At 42.7% G+C, this 12,957-nt stretch overlaps 1 protein-coding gene across 1 annotated transcript in view; it reads left to right on the plus strand.

Moving 5' to 3' along the window:
- Nucleotides 1-484: 484 nt before the first annotated feature.
- gna12a (guanine nucleotide binding protein (G protein) alpha 12a) overlaps nucleotides 485-12,957 on the plus strand; it is a 34,599-nt gene continuing 22,126 nt past the window's right edge. Inside the window, exons 1-2 of the mRNA XM_006796153.3 lie at nucleotides 485-1,257; nucleotides 6,620-6,838. Of these exons, the coding sequence (XP_006796216.1) occupies nucleotides 940-1,257; nucleotides 6,620-6,838 (537 nt within the window). The 5' untranslated portion in view covers nucleotides 485-939. The remainder of the gene's footprint in view (nucleotides 1,258-6,619; nucleotides 6,839-12,957) is intronic.

The following is a 12,957-nucleotide window of genomic DNA, read 5'->3' on the forward strand; positions in this document are numbered from 1 at the left end:
TGCCTCTGTCTCATATTTTTTGCTAAACTAATGCCTGCAGACCCACGCTCACAAACATCATCAGCTATGCCACAAAGGTAAATTGGACTTTTGTACCTCCTACTTCATACACACTTAAAAATTAAACAGGGTGTGCAACAGGGGTATAAAGTGCCGAGCCAATAGCCCCTTGGGTGCCCCACTTTACTCAGTGCTAATGGGCCACAGGTATCTTTGACCTTGGCCTGTAAACTTTTGTGACCACATGTAAAGTCTGTGTGACGCTGACAATAAACCATCCACAAACAGAGCTGTAAAAGTGCTCAAACCGAGCAGGACCACATTTCCCAGTGATGACACACACACACACACACGAACAGCAGGAGAAAACATCACCAGCAGCGCTAAATGTTTCTGTTTTCCTTCTATATGTATTTCCTTCCGTCTGCTAGCGCCCCCTGTCGGGAATTATCAGTAACCCTCAGCAGTCTGGCCGTCCCAGCGCCGCCCGCAGGAGCTTCCAAGTTCACAAACCGCTGGCTGTGTTTGGATAGTTTGGATAGCTGTCCCACGGAGTCAGATACCACAGCCTCGGCGTTGTTACAGTTGTTGTGCTTTGGATGAACACACGGACTCCAGGTCAACTTTCTGTTTTTGTTTTCGGGCCTCTAACATTTGAGCGTTTAAACTTCCTTTTGTTGCTTTCTGGCTTTGTTTCTGTGTCCAGAGTGATTTCTGTGGATGGCGAGGTCTAACCAAGATGGACACGGGCTGTCTGCCGGTTGAAGACTAGATAACGGCTTCTCAAACTAAATGTAGACTTTATTTTTTTTCGCGTGTTTTTCGTGTTTATCCGTGAACTTTGTAGTCGCAGCATTTCCATCCCGGGGGTGGGGGATCAAAATCCTATAATGAACATTTTCCCACTGGAGTTTCGGTAAACTTTTCCCACGACTCGCCATGTCGGGAGTGGTCCGCACCCTGAGCCGCTGTCTGCTCCCGGCCGAGGCCAGCCGGGACCCCGGCGGCAGCAAGGAGAGGAGCCGGGAGAGAGACGCGGCGCAAGAGCGGGAGGCGAGGCGCAGGAGTCGGGAGATAGACGCGATGATCGCCCGGGAGAGGAGAGCCATTCGGCGGCTGGTGAAGATCCTCCTGCTCGGGGCCGGGGAGAGCGGAAAGTCCACATTCCTCAAACAGATGCGCATCATTAACGGGCAGGAGTTTGATCAGAAGGCACTTCTGGATTTCCGGGACACAATCTATGAGAATATACTGAAGGTAAAGACGTGGCTCCACATATCTAATGTTTGCCGTGTTTGTTAAACATCCAAATCGTGTTTTATATATAAGAAGGACAACAGTGAGGGGGCTTTTGAAATTTTCACAAGTAATTGACACTTTAGGTCACTGTGGCTCTAACTATTCAGATTTTTAAATTAGTTGATTATGTCTTAGCTTTTATAATAAATCTGATTGATTTTTATTTTTTAAGACAAGCAAAACCTTTTCTGAGGAAAATCAAGATGATGGGAACAATTTATATCTGCAGGCCTGGGCCATTAGCGACTAAGGTTCACACACTTATTTAAACACACACAGAGGTCTGTTGACATAGTGCATATTTTTATCCTGAAGTGAGTCTATGTGTGTGTGTGCGTCCTGTCCCTTTGTTTGCTGTCATGGCTGGGCCTCCTTCACCAGCTAACAATACCAGACTATTCCTGAGGGATGAGCACATCCGTCCTGAGTGCCACACAGCCCAGACGAGGATGATAAGAGCCTGCACTTCTGCACAGACAAGACAGTATTCAGTACCCTCCCCCAAACACAAGTATACAGTGACCGTCCTGTCTCGGGCCAGATCAAGAACACAATCTTCCCACACACCACATACTTTACCATCAGCCAAACTCCGGAAAACACACACAATGCGCGATGTGTAGGAGCTGATGGGCCAGGCCAAAACTACCAGCTATTACCCCGCTTAAAACATCTGTAATTCCCTCACCAGCGCTGCAGTCATTCGTCATGTAAAGTATATAAAGAGCGAATGTTAGTATTAGGGTTGTAAGTGGAAGTTATTTTCATTAATGATTAATAGTTTGTTTTATTCCTCTGTTCAGTGTCTGCTCTTTTCCCCGTCTTTTTGGATGTGGCTTTTTCTTTGCAAATCTGCACAGAAGGCCACGATCCTGGAGTGACCTCACCACTGCAAGAAAAAAAAAGCTTCTGGTTGAGAAGTGATGCACTCTTGCTCAGTTGCAGATTCAGTGCTGTTTGCTGAAGAGAGTAGCGCACGCGGTTGTAAAATCTGGAGTTTATTGGAGGTTCATGCAGGCAAATTGGGTGATGCTCCGCATACTCGACGTTTATGGCTTCTTTAATCAGCACAAGCTGTGCTAACATAATTGGAAAAAGGTTTTCCCGATGATCAATCAGCCCTGTAACGTGATAAACGTTCACTGGGCGACACAATGTGCCACTGAAGGACTGATGGCTGCTGGAAACAGGCCTTTGAGCATCTATGTAGATGATACAACAACAATAATAACTAATTTATCATCAGTGCTTGAATTAATGAGCGTTAAAAATCATATCTGGATAATTTGGTGTTGGAAAACAAGGACATTTTGAAGTAATCCTAGCTTAACCGCACTTAAAAAAATAAAAAGCAAATGCTGTAAATGGCCATCATCCCAACACTGGATCCTTTCCAAAAGTGTCAAAGCAGTAACTCTCTGACCTAAATTTCATTTTGAAGAAGACAAAAAAGTCACAAGAAGCCAAATCTGCTGATCCGTTTGAATATCGGATGAAGATCTCGTTGGTTTTTTGGCCTCCAAATCAATGTAGTGTGAATAATATGGCGTGCACCGTGATCAGACACCTCACTGACGTCACACTGACAGTTCCTGTGAATGTTAAAAAGGAATGCTCCTGCGTGCATCCTACACGATGTGCCTTCTTTGAGTTTGGACGCCGCTGTTTGGATTTCCCACATCACAAAGGAATAACAGCCAATCATTTGCTAGATGCGGTTGTTGGTGGAAGATCAGTGTCACCTACCAGGTGTAGTGGGGAACCCCCTGTCTCATGGGAACCTATTGATGAAGAGTGAGAGAGCAAAGTGGGAAAGGAAGGAAAGAAGGGCGGATAAAGCTGAAAGAGAATGCACAGGTGTGCTGCACAATTAGGCCTGCAGAAATAAACAGCGGAGAGGTGGAGTTCAGATGCGGGGTCAAGGGGTGGATAGATCTGTGGTTTAACCATTGTCAGAGGTGAACCAAGCAAACAAAGAAACCCTCTGATCTAAGTTAGCCTTAACTAACAAGTAAATGATCACTGAGTCATTTTTGACTTGATATGTTAGTTTATGAGGTGCATTTCTTTATCACAATAGAAGATAAATACCAGCGATAAAAAAAGAGCAAATTTTTCTAAACTGAGCATGTGATGGCTGCTCCCTTCTCTTATCTCTGGTAGCTTTTATCTCTCATTGCCTTTCTTGAATTTCTTTGAAGTATTCGCCTGCTTTTTTTTTTTTTTCGCTTTTTTTCTTCTTTTTTGGCTCGTTTGGTTCACAGCAGATATTTTGGCACCGGCTGCCCGCTCATGTGTTGTGTTTCGTGGCTGGTGTTGATGTCACTTGCGGTCCCATCGTTCACTGGGGCTCTGTGGGCTCAGAAGGCAGGCGTCGCTTTAGAGGAGGAGGAGGTCAGTGCAGTTCGCAATAACGCAGGAAAGAGAGCCGCTTTTTAATACAACATTTATAAATGAAACTGAACTCTGCCAGCTCCAGCCATCTGCCGGAGGCAACTGCTACTAACGCTGCTGACCACGCCATGACTGTGAGAAGCCCATCAGCTCAGACATCAGATTTTAATGTTTTTTCGCCCCGTGTGATCAGATACTGAGGGCCAGTAACACATAAAATGAGCTTTTCAATCAAAGTCTGTTACTCATTTAAATTTGTGCGTCCTGTGGCGTTGCCCTCTACGGCTGGGGAGGAGGTGAAGTTTGGTTGGAGTTAACAGAAAGCAGAAGATTCAAATACTAAATCCCCATATATCCTATGTAAAGAAAATCTTCTGAGCTGTTTTTTTCCTTTTCTTTTCTTATTGGTATTTCCTCCGTCTACTCTATGTAGCTGTTTTTACACGTGGATGTCAGGCGAATGAAGTAAGGATATTGTACACTCGGAGTCTGCTTCACATTCAGTCTGACTATCTGTTTGCTTCAGGCTGCCTGAGCAGCGCGTGCAGGGCCCGCAGCAAATTACGACCACTCCTTTGCTGTGAATTCGCTAGACTGCTTCCTGCATAAATTTAACCTGGGCTTTATTTAACTGATCGCCCAGACTTTGTGCTGCCGAGCTGGGAGGATTTTGCATTTTCACCTCTTTAAGGTATAGCCTCGAAAAGTTCAGGGGTGCCAGTGCATGTGTGGAAGCATCCTATGTCAGTCACATAAGGAAGTTGTCCGCTCAAAAACTGGGTCATAGTTCTGGGAAGTATGCAACCTGCACTTCCTGGGAAGTAAAGCGAATGTTGTTTATGGCCTTTGTGCATGCACATGTTCAAATGTTTATAACCAGATAATCAGTGATAAACTAGAATTACTCTGAATCAGTTTACAACAGGAGTTACAACATCCATGCAACACCTGTCCATCCATCCACCTTTCCTTCCACTTATCCAGTTTGGGGTCAGTGGGGGGAAGGTAGTGGTTGGAACCATTCGCACTCGTAATTACACCTACGGCCAATTTAGAATTGCAAATTAACCTAACCCAGGGAGAACCAACATGAGCACAGGGAGATAACTCCACAAAACTCCACAGAGGTCCCAGCTGGGGGATTTGAACCTGGGGCCTCCTCGCTGTGAGGCAGCAGTGCCAGCCATCTGTCTGTCATTTCTGTGTAATTACCAACATGTTCAGACTCATAACAGTAAGCAAACCTGACTTCCAGTGTTTAGCGCTAGCTTTGTTCCCCTTTTTCTAGCTGAGATTCACAGTAATCCATGAGCGGCAGACCAGAAATGCACACAAGCTGACGTCATCTGAACGTCTGGATAACGCACAAGCTAGTTCTCGTTGGAGAATGTGTGCAATCCTCTGGTACTGACCTCTTAGATCGGCCAAAGCAAAGCAACGTCAGTCATCTGAATTCTTCAGAGGCTTTGAAACTGAGCCGCACATAACTGACTTGTTACAGACAGACAGTGACAGGCTGATCGGCTTGGAAGCAGACAGTGGAGTAAACATGCGGGCACTCAGGAAGAGATGCAGACAGGAATATGGAGGATTATGATACAAATGAGGCAGATTAGTAAATTGATAAGGCTCGTGTCGTCTCGCAGACAGTCATCACAGTCTGGATGTGACTCACTCAAAGCTCATGCGGTCATTCTGCTTTGGGAAGTTCGCTGCGTCCACGCTGGTAGTGGGTCTGCATGTTCGTCACATTAATGCAGCATGTGTGTGTCTTTGTTTTAAGCACCACTGTGGGATTTCCTCACTTGTTTAGGTTCACATCCATCTCACTCATTCCTAAAAACAAAAACAGCATTTCCGAACAAAAGGTCTGAACAGGCTCAGACTTGAAATCACTCCACAACACTGAGTCACAGAGGGCAGCCAAGTCAGACTGCACACACACGCGCACATGAAATAGACAAACATTGTAGATACATTAGTCAAACCTTCTTTTCACTCTTCGCATTTGCCTTTTTTTTTTGTTATAGCCATGATCAAAAGCGTGGGTGTGGTGGGGGCTCTCTCTCTTTGACTTCCTGGTTTTCACATGTTATTTGTAAAGACGACGCTGAGCCGGGTCAGGAGATGTTGTTGTTGTGGGTGTGTAAAAGCCTCTTCAGTGTGAGATTAAGCAATACAAATAAATTTGACTATTGCAAAAGATTCAGATGGGCCATGAGTCACTGACAGACACACACAGAGCACACGTACTTTGACCCCTGAGACACTCTTAAATTATTCACAGCAGAGTCATTGCAACGATCCATAGAGCAGATGAGCAACAACTCTTTAATAATTCAGCCGCTCTGGACTTGGAGATGCTGTGAAATACGCTTCACATTTGCAGTGAGTTATTAAGAGCCGGTGAGGGTGTAATGGATCGGCGCGAGCTCACCGATTCAAAAATCAAAGGTTTTTATAGCTAACTTACATTTTTGGTGATGCTCGCAGTTGTTCCCAAGAATTGGCTGGAGAGAGAGAGAGAGAGAGAGAGAGAAAAGAAGTATATATTTATAGTTGCTGTGTGAAGCGGGCGTAAATGCTGCATCATCACTTCCAGAAAGTTACAGCCCACCTCAATCTGACATCTGGAGTAGCTGTTCAAGAGAATAGATGGCAGAAATAGAAAAAAGTAGAACTGAAGGAGGAATATTCAGTCTCAGGAAGAGACCTCCCACACAGATACCACATGGTTCTCCTCAAAAAACCACCAGCAGCCACACATGCATGCGTTTAGAGTGTGACTTAAATGCATGATTTTCAGCGTTAAAGTTACTCCGTGTTTACGAGGAATGCTAGACTCATTTTTTTCTCCCATCTGTGTGGTACGAAAAATATCTGCGACATTAAGACAGGCGGCTGCTCTTCTTGTGTGTGTCTGCAGGGAATGCGTGTGCTGGTGGATGCCCGTGACAAGCTGGGTATCAGCTGGCAGAGCTGTGAAAATGAGAAGCAGGGCATGCTGGTGATGTCGTGGGAGGGCCGCGTAGGCGCTTCGGGGGTCGAGCCCAGTGAGTTCCAGCTGTACGTGATGGCGCTGAGCGCGCTCTGGGCGGACGCCGGCATACAGGAGGCCTACACGAGACGCTCTGAGTTCCAGCTGGTGAGTAGATTAGAGAGACATTATTCTCAGTCCTTTTAATATCCTCCCACGCGCCTACGAACTTTCATCACTAACCACCTGAGACATCCAAAAGTGGTAATTTTAACTGGATGATGTTTAACCCTTGTAATTATATGAAAGTGATTATTGCTATAGAAATTCTGCAAGATGCAGTAAAGTCAGTCTGTGCTTTTCATGGCAACAAGCTGCAGTACTCTGAGGTGGCGAGAGGGTGCAAAGCAAGAAGAGAGGGCAAGGTACTCGTGTGCAGGTGCTGCAGAAAATGAGCACTTAAATCAAAGCGTTGTTTCGAATATTCAGCTTTTTTAACAGCATTATTATCATCTGAGCAATTTAGTTTGACTTTTCTGCTCGAGTGCTTTTTCATGTGCTGCTATTGTGTTTGTTATAGTTAAACCAAAGCAAATTACCAGCGAAACAAACTGTTATCCTACTTGTACTCTTTTCCCCTCCTTTACACAAATATGTGGATGTTTTTTAGATTAGCTGAACCATTGCAAAATATTTCCCTGATCCTTTTCGCTGCTGCAGAAATCTCCCGTGTGGCGCAGATACCCCTCTTTGGGATTTTATAGACTTAAAGAAAAAAAAATGTATATAGACAAAAAGTCTTTGTAACCATTTAAAAGGGCATTTCACTCAAAAAGTGTTTGTTGTCTTTTGTAAACCCAGTCAATAGAAAAACAAGAGCAAAGGTTCAAAATGTTTTAACCTACTCGTTCAGCAGTCTAAGGCAGAAGCTTCCAACCTTTACACATATCAGAGGCCTATAAATGTGAACTGAAGATGCTCGTGTTTATGTCAGTGATACTTACAGTGCTGTAAAAAGTATTTGTCCCCTTCCAGATTCGTTAATTGTTGTCACACTTATGTGTTTTAGATCATCAAGCAAATTTTAATATTAGACAAAGATGACCTGAGCAGATACAAAATGCAGGCGGGCAGCGTCGGCACCTAAGTTAGGAGCGATAACTCTTCAACGAGGCGACGTAGGAGCTTCAAATTGATATTATAGGTGCATCTACTAAAAATCTTTTCTTCTGACCTCAAGGTTAGAGTAAGGTCAGAGTAAACTTTCTGAAAATCTTGTGCGTGTGATAGCTTGAAAACAAGACAATGTAGGATTTTGAAATTGATACCATAGGTGTGTCTACTGGGAGGATAAGGGGTAGTGTAAGGAAGAGGACTCCTTACTACATTTGTTTATATTATATTATCTGTATAGCACTTTAGAGCACACCTTCAACTTTATTAAAATCACCTTATCAAGCACTTTTTTTTAGCATTGCACTTTAAGCATGGATTTGCACAGTAAAACATTTGCACACAATAAGTTTAATTATTTATTGACTATTTATTGGGAATTTTAAAATCAGTTGGTAGCCTTGTTTCAGATCCAGCACTGCTGCTCCTCATCAAAGAATGTGGTGGTTGTCTGTCAGGAGAGAAGAATGCTGATTGAGATTAAGGTTTACCAGCAAGGAAAACTAATGCAAATGTGTGTGTGGGAAATCTAGGAATAAAAGTGGTGCAAAAAAGTGTTTGTAAGATATGATTACTCATCTTTCTGGGAAAGACCATTGGTAAAGAGAGTGTGGTGAATCTTTTCGTGCTTGGGTTTTTGTAAAATTAAAGTGTGAAATATTTATTAATATGAAAAACGTGATATGTATTTATTTATTCTAATTGATATATTGTATACTGTGGTGGAAGGTTGGGATTTAAGAATTTACCTGAGAGTGGAAGAATGGGTTAGTCCGTGACAGCTGAACATATTTAAAGGTTGCCGGTTGTCATTAGAGTGTTGATTGTGCTGTGAAGAAGCTCGGCGAGTGAATTGTTGTAAGGAGAGCTGTATAGCAAATAAATACTTTTTGTTCCACTACACTTGCCTTGGTCCATCTCACTGTGTTTCTAGCCGCTAAGGGCTGCCCTGTTACAGGTAGCACTGGCAGGACTTTTAAATGATGATTTCATATTATGAAAGGAAAGTAGCGACCCAAACCTACTTGGCCCTGTGTGAAAAAGTAACCTCCCCCACCCCAGTGATTAGCCACAGTTTTTGAAAGTTGAGTTTCATTATTGACATCCACGCCTGATAACTGCCAGACCTGTTGAATTTAAAAAAATCACTTAAACAGAATCTGCCGGACAAAGTGAAGTAAAGTCACTGACATCTGTCCATCACAAAGGGTTACAAAGTCTGAGGCTTTGGGACTTCAGTGACTACAGCGAGAAAATTTGGAGCAGTGGTGAACCTTTCCAGGAGTCACTGGCCTACTGAAGTAAGAGTGCATAGACTCATCCATCAGGTCACACAAGAGCCAATAAGGATGTCTAAAGAACTGCATGCTTCATATGTGTCAGTTAAGGTCAGAGTTCACGATTCTATTGGGACTGACGAGACAAAAGCTGAACCTTTTGTGTCCTGTTACATCTGCTGTAAAACTAACACAGAGGTCATAAAAACATCATCATAGCTACAGTCAAACATGGTGGCGGTAGTGTGACGGTCTGGGGCTGCTTTGCTGCTTCAGGACGACTTGCTGTAAGTGATGGAAACACGAATTCTGCTCTTTACCAGAAAATCCCGAAGAAGAATAGCCGAACATCAGTTCAAGAGACCTCAGGTTATGCAGCAGGACAATGATCTAAAACCTCTCCAGCAAGTCCACCTCTGAATGGCTCAGAAAAAACAACATGAAGGTTTTGGAGTGGCCTCGTCAAAGTCTGGATTTATATCAAACTGAGATGTTGAGGCGTGACCGTAAACAGGCCGTTCATGCTCGAAAACCCTCGAATGTTGCTGAATTAAAACAATTATGCAAACAAAATTAAAATTCCTCCACAGTGATTTGAAAGTCATTTCCAGTTATTATAAACACTTGTTTGCAATTCTTGCTGCCAAGCGTGGCGCAACCAGTTATTAAGTTTAGGGGGCAATCACTTTTTCACATAGGTTGGAATAGATTTTTCCCTTAGTAAGTGAAATCATGTTTTAAAAACAGCATTTTGTATTTCCTCGGGTTATCTTTGGCTAAAATGAACATGTGTTTGGTGATCTGAAACATTGAAGTGTGACTAATATGAAAAAAATAAGAAATCTGGAAGTGGGCAGATACTTTCCCACGGCACTCTACAATGTCCAGTTCTTCATTAGTGTTATTTTCTAGTTTCTTCTGTACACTTCCCACCTTATAATACTTAACATGATTTATTGGTATTATGTAAAGAAATATATGAATATACTGAAATCTCTGACACAGTGTAGTCTGGTTTTTTTTGTTGTTGTTGTTTAAACCAGATAAACTGGCTTTAAGCTTTGGCCAAAGAAAATGTCAAGTAAAATAACGTCTGAGCTTTCTGTTAAAGAAGCAGCTTAAAGGACTTCTGAGGACGTATCTTTGATATCTAACATCCAAAGTGAACATTTCTTTGAATATCTACAGCTCTGGAGTTTGGTCTCTTCAGTTCCTGAACTCCGACGCTTAACAAAATATTACCAGGAATTGCAACACTAATGGTTTGATTTCATTAGTGTTCTCTTGGCTTTCATCTGGCTTCAATGAAACCTCAATATCGCAGCTTGATGCATGAGGGTCAGATTAAGAAAAGGATATTTCAAAATAATAACTGGAACAGCTGTGACACAAACAGCTACCGCTAATTTACGAGCTACTTTGATGTAACTGGTTGTATGTGAACTGATGTAACCCGCTCTCATATCGAAAGAATGTAACAGTAATGTGTTTTAAATGTAACGCAATACGGGGAACGTTCATTCTTGCGTACTTGGCGGTGTGACAAAAAGGGGTTGGTGAGCGGTGTTATTTTGCTATATTGAGGGCAAAGAAATCATTGCTTTTAACTGCAAAACTCGAGCACAAATTTCCTGGTAGACAACTCGGGAAGATGATTAGTCGGGTTAAAGCCGCGGTAACCCCCAGAATTGGTGGGAGACATGTTTAAAACGTTGTTGTAATGGTGTGCCTTTCTTTTAAAAGGTGCCGCTGGCTTCTGAGGCTGATATTGTCACATTGTTTATATTGATTTTGTAAGAGTAAGGGAGATGCTAAGAGAGAGCGCGAGAGAGAGAATGAGCAAGTGTGTGGGATGCAGGAAAGAGGGGCTGTTGTTTTACTAAAGCTTGTTGTAAACTTGTAGTGTGTGTATATACTGCATAACAATGCAATAAAATACAAAAACGATAAAGCCGTAATAATGCACTACATTGTCCAGCTCAGATATATTAGTTTCCCTTTTTGCTTTTTAGCCCAGTTCATCATCTTCAGCTCTCTTGGATGAGAATGCATTTAATTAACAGGCTTTAACTTTTCCATAAACTATAAACACCGATCAGCCACTGCAAAGCCACGGGTCTAATATTGTTGATTTCCCTGCACTGTTGACGCAGCTGACCTGCTGGAGCATGGACACGTCCTCTGTGGTCCTGAGCAGCGGGATGTGAGCAGTGGATCCTTTGGCTGCCGGGGCCTTCCTGAATCAGATTTTTCCTGTTGCATTGTGTAGATGCTCAGTTGCATTGGGATAATTGGGACGGGGATCATCATCGTCTCATGTGTGATTTGTAGTTCGTGGATATTTAAAAGTAGAATGGGAGGCATAGCCTTCAGCTGTCACCAGCTCACAGTTTGGACACCCTCTCTACTACTAAGATCAGGCCTAAAACTTTCCTTTCTGATAAAACATATAGTTTTTATCACTCACCTTTTTCTCTGCACTCTGCATTTAATCATTAGTTATTATTCATTTCTGGCTCTCCATTGTCCAACCATTCGTGGCACATGGCCGCCCCTCCCTGCGCCTCGTCCTTCTTCCTGTTAAGAAAGAGTTTTTTCTCCCCACTGTCGCCATGTGCTTGCTCACGGGCTCATTTGATTGTCTTTACCTTTCAATATAAAGCACCTTGATGCGATTGCTGTTGTGATTTCGCACTATATAAATAAAATTGAATTGAACTGAATCAAATCTCCGAAATTGTCAAGCTGGTTGTCAAGGTCACTCCGGAGCTCTTTTTCATGTTCTTTGAAGCATTCCCGAGCCTTTCTGCTGCACTGAGTAATTAGCCTGATATATCTGGTATATCTGCCCCTTCTTGGGAGGGGTTGCAACCACAGGTAGCTCCTCGTGTTTGAGTTTAAATTTAAAAAAAAAAATTTCCTGACCAAATCCCAGGATCTGTAAACGACTACATTTCTAAATAAAATCCTTACTAAATGTTAAATCTCCCATTCAGCAAAAAAAGCACCTCTCAGTTCATTCTCTGATTTGGGTATAGTCACTGGCTGACCTGATGATTTCATTTGCGTCTCCGCATTTAAATTTAGAATTGCATTTTTAAGTTTCGATATGATGGCAAACAACATTTACAGCAAACACAAAATAACTGCTACTCATTACTAATCATGCTCTTGTCCTGTTTCCGTTTCCTCTGCTCTTAGCGGTCTGACTGAGTAATATTGCAAAGAAGAAGAAAAAAACACTGTAGCCTTGTATTCCACTTCTGTAGTCATGCTGTGGAGAGCAGGAGATATTTGCATGGTAACTGATTTACCTCTGCCTGTTTTCTCTGATCTAATAGTCACTGATGTGCTCAAAACATCCGAGAGAGCAACCGGATCACATTAGAAATGTTTATACCTGCCAGCTGAAAAAGAAGCTGCAGTTAACTGTTTAGTACTGCACCGAGTGAAGCCAAAGTATTTATTGTCTTTTTGCATAACTTCCTTATCTCTCGCTCGCTCGCTTTCATTTTTTTTTGTTTTGGAGACATTGCAAAGATGTAATTATTTTCCTCTTGACTGTAAATGGATCCACTGAAGTGCACTCTGTGCGGTCTCTTCTCTTGAATTACATCCAGCAAACACAAACGTGAAACTCCTCACAGACAGCAGAGCAGTTCTTCTCCCTTTTAATTCAATTCAATTCAATTTTATTTATATAGCGCCAAATCACAACAAAAGTCGCCTCAAGGCGCTTCATAGATACAGAGAAAAACCCAACAATCATTTGACCCCCTATGAGCAAGCACTTTGGCGACAGTGGGAAGGAAAGACTCCCTTTTAACAGGAAGAAAC

Source organism: Neolamprologus brichardi, chromosome 6 (assembly GCF_056152115.1).
Source record: "Neolamprologus brichardi isolate AB-2024 chromosome 6, ASM5615211v1, whole genome shotgun sequence".
NCBI classification, from domain to species: Eukaryota; Metazoa; Chordata; class Actinopteri; order Cichliformes; family Cichlidae; genus Neolamprologus; species Neolamprologus brichardi.